Here is a 9,551-nt window from a genome sequence, read left to right as displayed (position 1 = left end):
TCTCTAGCAGATCACCTCCTAACCTGTACTGGTGCATTTTATTCCTCCTGCCCAGGTAATATATAGTTTAACTGTTGCATGCTGCTAAGTTAAGAACTAACTGAGAGACTAGCAGACCAGATAATCACCTTGACTAGTCACCTGTTCCAGATCTGACAGTAGAGAGGAATTACAAGAATCTGTTAGATTCATCTAGTGAGTGGAGAAAAAAAAGTGTCTAGAAGCAGTCACTAGGGAAAAACATGGCTCTGGCTATTTCTGCACTGAGCTGCAGTGGGTAACAAAGGCAGAACTCTTTCAGAAGAGTTCTGAGTTGGTAGTCAGTTTGTTTTAAAATTGGCCACTGAACTAGCTGAGATGACAAACTCCAGGCTTACCTTAGGGAGTCTGTACTTTTCTCTCAGATGAACCCTCAGACAGGCTCGCTCTGCTTTTTTCTGTGCAAATGCTGCATCTCTTTCCATCCTGGAAACCAGAAAAAAAAACATGTTTCTTCAAGATACTAATAAAATATGGTTTCCTACGCTGAAGCAGTTGCTCAGCTGCAGAGAGTTACACACATGACTTATTCCCAAAGATATGCAAATTGTCCAAAGGCACAGAAGGAGCACTAGCAGAAAAGTGATGCTAAGGGGCCAAACTTCCTGTGCCACAAGCTTGTTCTCAGAACAGTTCCCTTGAGTCCTGTGAAGAATGAGGGATAAACCAATACTACTTGTCTGGGGTTTGTACCTGTACTAGCTGTTATTGCTCACTATAACAATGAACAATTCCAATAAGCACAACATAACAGTTGTGTGTATTCCCTGCATATTCCACTGGAGCACTTACAGAGACATGGGTGCCTGCCCATGCTCCTCTTCTACAAACAGGACCTTCTCAGAGTATAGCAACACACGCCAGAATGGTCTTTCTGGGTCAGACCAAAAGTTTACCTACCCTAGAATCCCATCTCTAACAGTAGATAGTTGCAGACACTTGGAGAAAGAATTTAAGAGGATAAGCATTCTGTACCAAAACTTCCCAGCTTTCAAAAAATCAGTGGAGTGGTATACTGGAGCTGGAAATTGGCTCCACACCACTGTCTTTAATAGCTCTGGATGGCCTCTGTCACCTGTGAATTTTTCTGGTCTTTTCTGCATCCATTTATTGTTTCAGAACATCCTACGGCAATGAATTCCACAGCTTCCCTCTGTGGAAAAGTATGTCTTTTATCTGTGATTTTATAAAATGCTTTCATTAGTTTTAAGAAATATTCAGCACCATTTTTGGCTAGATTACTTCTGTATTTATTCGCAGACTCTGTTTCCTCAGAGATTTTTGGTAATGTTTGGTAACTTTCACCTTTCCCTGTCTCCCTTTAATTATTCCCCTCCTTTCCCCCCAAAGCATTGTCTTGGAAATTGTATTGTAAAATTGATTTTGTTCCAGTATAGGTATTTTGGCACATAAAAGCTACTTGCAAGATTAAATGCTTCCAGAATTTTTGGGGTGGATTTATCTTCCCCCCCAAAATAAACAAAAACAAAACACAAAACCCAACAACATTGCCTGGGCCCTAGTGTCTGACCTGATCTTACACATTTTTGTCCTGGCAAGTCTGATTCCTCCCTAGAATATGAAGCTTGTAGGAATAGGGAACAGTTATATGAGTTGTTGTGTGCCAGTTGAGAGCCTGTGATGTGCAGCACAAACTGGTGACCCCTCTTGCTTAAACTCTTGTGATGCCGGAAGAAAATTCTATGTGGCTGTGCAGTTACCTGTTTGGTCCTGCATATTAGACATTTTCCTGAGAGACAGCAATGTGTGCATTTTTGTGTCTTAAATAACAAAAAAACCACCCCAAGTGTAAAACCTGAGAAGAATCCAAATCCAGGGCGGCCACGCATCAAAGGCGCCAAACTCTGCCCAAGCGTGACCCCAGCAGGGCACTCCTGAGCTCCCTGACCAGCTGAGGACTGGGTAAGACCCAGAGAGCCCTGAAACAGATGCTCTGCCGTGACAGACGTCTGACACACATTTACATAACCACATCAGAGTGCACTGTCCTGAGCTAATTCTTCCTTTCTGAAAGTACTTCAAATGTTCCCATTATAATTCCAAACTGTACGTTCAGGAGTCCTCCTGCACTGATTCCTCAGTGCATGAAAAGCTCTAACAGACACATGCCACACTTGAAATCATCACAGAAATAATTCTTTTCCCACGTATTTTCCCTGTCTCAGGAATCCCTTTTTGCTTCTCAGTCATAATGAAGTATCTCCGTGCTGGCAGGAGGTTATTTCTCCTGTAAGGATCCTTTGACAAAATGCCTAGCACAGCATTCTGTGTTTTATTCCAAACCAAATGATACCTATTCAAGGTTTTATGATAGAAATGGCTGCCACTAAATACAGACCTGGATACCTCAAATTCCGTCAGTCATTAACCTTTCCCCTATAATCATCTTACATGGAGGATTTACACAACCATTACGTAATTGACCATTAGAAGAACAGATGCATTTGAGATTTAAAAGTCAATCGTTTTATTTTTAATTATGCATGATTTGAACTCCTACATGTTAAGTCCTTCATTTTTACTTCTGTTTTGATATTTAAACACAGCAGAGTGGTAAAGATCATAAATGACAAAGAAAATAAGATTTAATCAGCTGAAAAGTTCTGCTTCATTTAGTAGATTTTAGAAAAAAAAATCTGAAAATGCAACTACAAAAAACAATCCATCTTAAAACTCTCCTCCAGATAAATATCATCCATCTAACATAGCCCTCATTACTTTTTCATGTCTGCCATAATAAACGTGGACAAAGAAAAGATTATGTATTGAAGTTGTACTCCACGTGGAGTTCTAGGACAACAAATCATACACATTTTAGAATTAATTCCTGTGCTACAAACAGCTTTGTACCTATGGAAAAACTTAACATCAGCTAGGAATGAATCCAGCATATCAAGCTGTGGAGACAGCAGCAAAGTGTAGGAGAGAACTGCAGGATGAGGTGGGGGAGAGGGGGAACATAATACTTTATAATTTTCAGTTGGTGAACCTTTATTTTGAAAAGTCTCTTCAGCAAAGATTTGTCTGCTTTCAAAAAAGGGAAGAGAGATGAACATTTGGCTTTTTCTTGGGTTATTTTTAACTGCACAAAGCTACCAAGAATCAGCCCCATACTGATAATAAGGGAACAGGTACTCACTTCTCCTCAACCATTTGCTTTTGATATTCCTCATACTCCTCTCTGGTCATTCCTGCAGCTGCTGCTGGATCAGAAGGAGAGCTTTCTTCTTTGCTTTCGTCCCCTCCACCTCCAAGTCCCAAATTCTTTACCTGGTTGCTCAACATACTTTTCATTAGAAAGGCCATCTTCTTAACAAAAAAAATGAGCTATACACAAACAACTACAAGAAAGCCAAATCAAACCAAAAATGTTTACAAAACCAACAACTGTAAGCAAGAGAGTTTCTACAGCCACATCAGCTCTTCAAGGACACAATGCTAGTGAAACGTGAATGCCAAAACCAGTTTGTCAGCCATAATCTGGATTAAAGAGTGAACTCCTTAATATCTAGAGGCAGATGGTTCAGATTACTCCAAAAAAAAATCATTAGATGAAGCTACCTACTTTTTATATTACTACCTTAAGCTAATTATACACACACACAAAAAAAATCAATAATAGGGTTCAGTACCATTTTTGACTCTTTGAGTCTTGAAACTCTCACTTTCACAGAGATTAAAACATTCCCTGGATCAAATTAACAACCTGGTTGACTAAATGGCCATAGTAAAATTGTAAAATTCAGGCCACTGAGCAAAAAACACTTTTGGATTTACACAATCAAATTAGATTTAAAAACTGGAATTCTTCATTAAGCAAAAATCCCAATCCTTTTTATCCATTGGACAGAGCATACGTTTAATGTTTTTTCAGCATCCACTTTTCATATGGTTGGTTTGTCTCACAGATGAATGGGGCATTACTGCTATTATTACTTTTTTTTTTTTCCCCAAGAAAGTAATCACAAAAAAACCAGCATATCACATCTTCATACTTTTCACTCCTTGGCATGTATTTCAACTCTTCCCCTCACTGTCTTCATCTAGATCATCACTATGACTGGTGCTGCACAGAATACCTAGTGGTTTTAATCTTAACTGTCAGTAAAGCCAAAATTAATCTCATCAATTCTGTGTGCTACAATACAGCCTTGATGTCTTTTGTTAGTGGATTGCTTATGTAGGTCCTCATCTTCCGAACTTTTATTCATGCTATTAGCCTCACCATGTCTATTCAGGTAAAGATTTGCAGGATCTGCTGCCTAGACCATAGACTGTTTTGGGAAATAAAATGATCTGCTAGGTCTCAAGAGTTCACAATTTTGGGTTTTGAGCATTTATCCTACTGCCTGCACATGCCTTAATGAAATATTCTGTAATTTTGATTATCTAAATGGTTCTCCAGCACTCTCATAACTTCACTGAGAGATGGGAGGATTCCAGTTTGCCTAATGCTTTAATCTGCATTAGAGCCTTTCTAATTAAAGCAGACCTGTTACTATTTAAAAAAAAAAAAAGGGACATTTTGTAATGCTGGATTATTAGTGATTAAACAAGAAACTTTAAATTTATTAAATTTAAATTTATTTTTGAAATAAGAGTATCACTCAGAAGCACAAATTCCAAATCACTAAAAAACTACGTTGATACTACAAATATATGAAAAGTATTTTTCTTAACATTGGTTTTCATAATCACTGTGCACTTTCAGAACTATGCGTAAATTGCAAGAATTCATGGGAAAAAAAATCAACTTTTTACATCTGACCAACTTTGACCTAGATTATCAAAATTGATTTGTACTTCCCCAAATGGCTAACAGAGCTGACATACACTTTGGGTAACTAATCCCAGTCTAAGCAGAGAATGTCAAACTTGACCATGCGTTCGTCTTAGGTTGAATGTGTAAAATTAAATTAAATTTGTAACCTGGCAAAATTTTAAAACTAAAAATCCAGCATTTAATTTATACGTAAGACATTGCTGCTCCTACCTCAGAGTTACTTCAAAATGGGCCTGGCAAAGTCAGTCTGACTTTCTGCTACGCCCAGATTTCCCTGGTTCAGTTTGCTGCCTCTCCAAGACATTGGAAGGGCAAAAGAGCCAATGGTGTCCCCTTTTCCCATCTTTCTGTGCCTTAGGGAAGGCTGTGGTTGTTCAAGAAAGCTGACAACTGGGTATGTGAGGTCCTGCAAACAGGCCTCACCTCTGTCAGGACAGTCTTTGGATGCAGGATGTTCTGACTGTTGAGCAGTACTGGCAGCCTTCTGACCCAGAACAAGACTACAAGAGCCCCTCTCTATTATACAGCCCCTTTTAAATGGAAGAAATTAAAATAAAGGGTTATTTCTAGAAAATTGAGTTAAAATGCTGCTCCAAGAGCAAGTCCCTGGAAAAAAAAAACAATCCCTAGGTCCTGAACTCCTCTAAGTGACCAGCCCCACAGTCCTCAGAACACAGTGGATCTCAAGACTGGGAGGCAGAAAATGCAAAGCAAGGGGACAAGGTGCTTGGTCAATTCAGGCATCTCGAGAAAGAGATGGTGGCTAGAGAGAGAGGACATCACAACTTTGGGTTAAGGTTTAGGTCTTGCTGACCTTCACATCCACTGCTTATAAAAGCTAGCAACAGAAACTGCCAACATCAGAAGCTGGAAGATCCAGCTGCTTCAGTGCTGCATCCAAGCTGTATCTTACACAAGAATGCAGCACAAAGGGGGCAGAGAAACTGCTAATTAAGTACTCATGTTGCCAGTTCCTTTGCTTTAAATCAATGTCCTTTCTCTCTAGTTTAAGTGAAATCAAAGCAAAAGGCTCAATTCTTGTTTTATCTGATGGAACTGGGCAATATGAAAAGCCTGGGTGTCATACCCGGAGAACGCACGCAGGCATCTGCAGCCACAGAACAGAATTCACAACAGGCAAATCCCAGAGCACAATCTAAATGCCTTACAGGGAGACCAACACAGAAGTGCTATAGGCAGGGGATCGTTCAAGCTCCCAGCCTTTTCTAGAGGATACATTCCCAAAACACAGTGACAACAGACAATGCTAACATATAACTCAGGAGCACCTAAGTGTTCTGTGAAAGGACCGAGACTCTTGCCCCCCACATTTCATCCCTCTAGGAGAGGATGTCATCTTTTATGTAAGTTGGAACATGAGATCACTTGCACAGAAGGTGAGAAATAAGTATTTTTAGGGCTTCTTCAGCTTGAACAGATTCAATTAAAGATTCTTCTCCTCTACCTGCTACAGAAATTGTTTCTGGCTGGGGGAAAATGACGGTTAATGAGGGAATTCTTACTCTTCCTGTGGGAGGTTACCACAGAGAAACATTGTATGAATGGATAGAGTGACCAAAAAAACCATGCAAACAAACAAAAAAAAAAAATCAAACACCCTCAACCAAGGAGAGACATACCAACTTGTTCTGGTTAGGCACACTGTACGCCAAGAAACAGGAGCAGAGCAGGTGACAGCAGTTTGGGGGAATCTGAAGAATGAACTTCAGAGCTAAAGGCTATGTTCAGCTCAGAAATATGAGGTACTTTGAATACTCAAAGCAGCCAGCAAGCAACTTGTTTTGCTGTTAAGATACTCTTAGCACAAGCTTTTGAGTCAATCTTTTGCTTTTAGGTTGAATCCTACTGCCATAAAGGATTCAATCCCCTTGCACAGAATGAACAGGGGCTGGACTGAGACCTTCCTAAGCATAGCAGACATTGTTCTCTTTGATAGAGGCAGATCCTCAGCCTCCAAATGTCCTTAAATCTCCAGGATCAGGTAGAACCAAACTCAGATCTCAAAGCATTCAAACTCTCTGAACAATCCAGATAAACACACTTTGTTGGATTTCAACCAAATTAAAAGAAAAAAGCTTACTAAAAATATGCATCTTTATTCAAATAAAGTTCTCTCTGAACTCCAAGTGTCAATTTACATTAGTCAGAAACACAAATGAAAATGTCAGCTGTTCCAAACAGTAGGCAGTCTTCGGTGTTACAGTAATTGATGCATTGATAAAAGTAAAATTTTCTTCAAACAGGAAGTTAGGTAATTCACAAACCATTTGTGAATTCTACTTTGGAAAGATTTGGATACACCTGTATTTAATACACCCTGACCAGCACAACGAGATTCTCTTGCCACTGCCAAATATTTACTACCTATCATCCACACTTCAAATACAATTATGAGACTTGTCCTCCCCACATTGTGACCTGGATTGCAAGGTGTCTTCTCCTCCTAGTCCCGAAATCTTACTTTATAAGAATCACACACACTGTCAGTGTTGACAGAACCTTCTAGTCGCCAGGCATAACAGGATTGTTACTGATTGACAAATACGCTTGAAGTCCAAATTTGTTTCTACCACTCCAAGAACAGACAGGACAAGTTGAGCTGGGTAATTTGGAGCTTTCCTTTGATCCAGTTAGTGATGAGGCAATTACAGAAGTTCCAAGGAGAGATGACTGAAATGAAGCATGAAGCAAAGTTATCACTTTTTGGATGTTACACTTTAGACCTTCTGCCCCCTAACACAAAAGTTTCCTACTTGCACACGGGAGGTATGTCAGATCTATTAGCAGCATGAACACACAAGGTGAGCCTCACACTAAAGATAAAATTGCAGGTTCAAGTTTTCCCCTAAACGCCATCCCCAGCCTTCTCCTCTTTCTAACAAGAGATGCGAAAGTATGAGCTACTCCATCTTCAAAACAAAGTTATGGTTGGAGAATTACACAGTAACAAAAAATACACGCTTCCAATTGACACATTAGAGCTGTTCCTCATTATGCCAGATATATGCACCCACTTATCAAAATACAATGGCTAGCCTTTCTGTACAGAGGGTCTTGCAAAGCCTGCTGTGAGAGGGAGAGTTCTGTTTAGGTGTTGCACCAATGCAGGAAGGCTTGCAATTTAAAGGAACAACACTGTACATTTTCAAAACAATTTAAAAAAAATATATTAATTGAGTTAGAAGAGTCAGGGTTGTAATAGCTTAGACTCAAGGCACCTGTAAGTATTTGCTGGTGTTGAAAAAACGGAATGGATCAACTGTTGTTTTATTCCAGCTTATCTGAAAAGTTTTCATTGATTTACTGTATTTATAAAGCAAGATTAGCTTGATGCAGTAGTTTCTCTAATTAGGACAGAAAGATCTTCTCAAATTTAGAAATAGATCTATAAAGCTATACCACTTATAGAGTTTACTACATACTGTAGCTATGTAAATCATTGTGTTAGGTAGTATTGTTTTATTGGTATAGCACAGACATCCACTTTTTGTATGCTGAGTTTTAAGTAACAAAATATATTGCATAGATTTATCACTTCTCCAAACAGACAGGCACAATACTGAAGGTGTTCTTAATTACAGCAAATTTGGCAGCATGTGTTACACTCCAAGGGAGTAGATTGTAGGAATGCAGTAGTAGTATGCTAGATTCCAGATAATTTGTGTAGTTTCAGACAAACAGATCAATAATTAAAAGTGAAATATCCTGATGCTTTTGTGTATTTTATAGAATTTAAAGCCCCCAACCCCACTTATTCTAACTCTACACACAAACAAATCAAGGACAAATTTACCACAGATATGTAAACAAGGCAAAATTAATTAATTTCACATTCCTAACTTGAGCTACCTGCTTTGTCTCTTTCCTGAAACAAATGTTCACCTGATAAGCAGTATCAAAACCACATGTCCAGTCTGATGCTTTTGATATTAAAGCAGAAATTGACACAAGATCCTGGTTCTACAATAGCTGCTAGACTAACAAACACACCTAAAGCAACAGCTTGTGAAGAAATGGGTTAACGCTCAATACCTGTAGTTTATAATACTTGCCATGTCAAGATTTAAATCAAAGCATCTGTATTTGATACATGAAAGAAACAAGACAGCTTTATAAAAGTAAAGACATTCATACACTAAACATATCCTTAATAAAAATCAGATCTGAAGATGTATAAAGCAATGATATCTTTGCTGAAGAAGGTTCACAAATCTCCAAACAAAGTTACGTACATACCTGAAACTAAAAAAAAGAAATCAACCCCACAATATACTTGATGAAACTACTACATTATCTTTTCCCTCACTGCCTAAAACCAAAACCCAAAATAAGGAGCTAAGACTTTATTTGCTTGTTCTGTATAGTTTGTTTTCTACCTCAGGTATCAACAGTCAGACTATTAAAGGCCTATCTTTGTGTCCATGTATTAAAGTATTTAAATCTGTATTTCATGAAAAGTTATCATTAACTAAATAATTCTTAAACTGTTAAATCCAAGTGGTAAAAAAATGAAATGTTTATAAGAGATTTTTACCCCCCTCAAAAGTACAGAAAAACAGTTATTTTGGGTTTGGGTTTTTGTTGCTATTTTGTTTTACACTGCTATGTCAGGACACTTAGTGGCAAGCTTTCTGCAGAAATTATCCACCTGCAGTTCTCACTACAAACAACAATGAAACCTGGGTGC

At 38.5% G+C, this 9,551-nt stretch overlaps 1 protein-coding gene across 1 annotated transcript in view; it reads right to left on the bottom strand.

The window, feature by feature from the left end:
* CPLX4 (complexin 4) overlaps nucleotides 1–3,366 on the bottom strand; it is a 13,543-nt gene extending 10,177 nt beyond the window's left edge. The window contains exons 1-2 of the mRNA XM_008938109.1: nucleotides 3,200–3,366; nucleotides 378–465 (exon numbers count right to left, since the gene is read on the bottom strand). Coding sequence (XP_008936357.1) covers nucleotides 378–465; nucleotides 3,200–3,366 — 255 coding nt within the window. The remainder of the gene's footprint in view (nucleotides 1–377; nucleotides 466–3,199) is intronic.
* Nucleotides 3,367–9,551: the final 6,185 nt, after the last annotated feature.

The sequence above is a fragment of the Merops nubicus genome, unplaced genomic scaffold, assembly GCF_000691845.1.
Source record: "Merops nubicus isolate BGI_N331 unplaced genomic scaffold, ASM69184v1 scaffold24780, whole genome shotgun sequence".
In the NCBI taxonomy this organism is placed as follows: Eukaryota; Metazoa; Chordata; class Aves; order Coraciiformes; family Meropidae; genus Merops; species Merops nubicus.
This window is presented reverse-complemented; position numbering and strand designations above follow the sequence as displayed.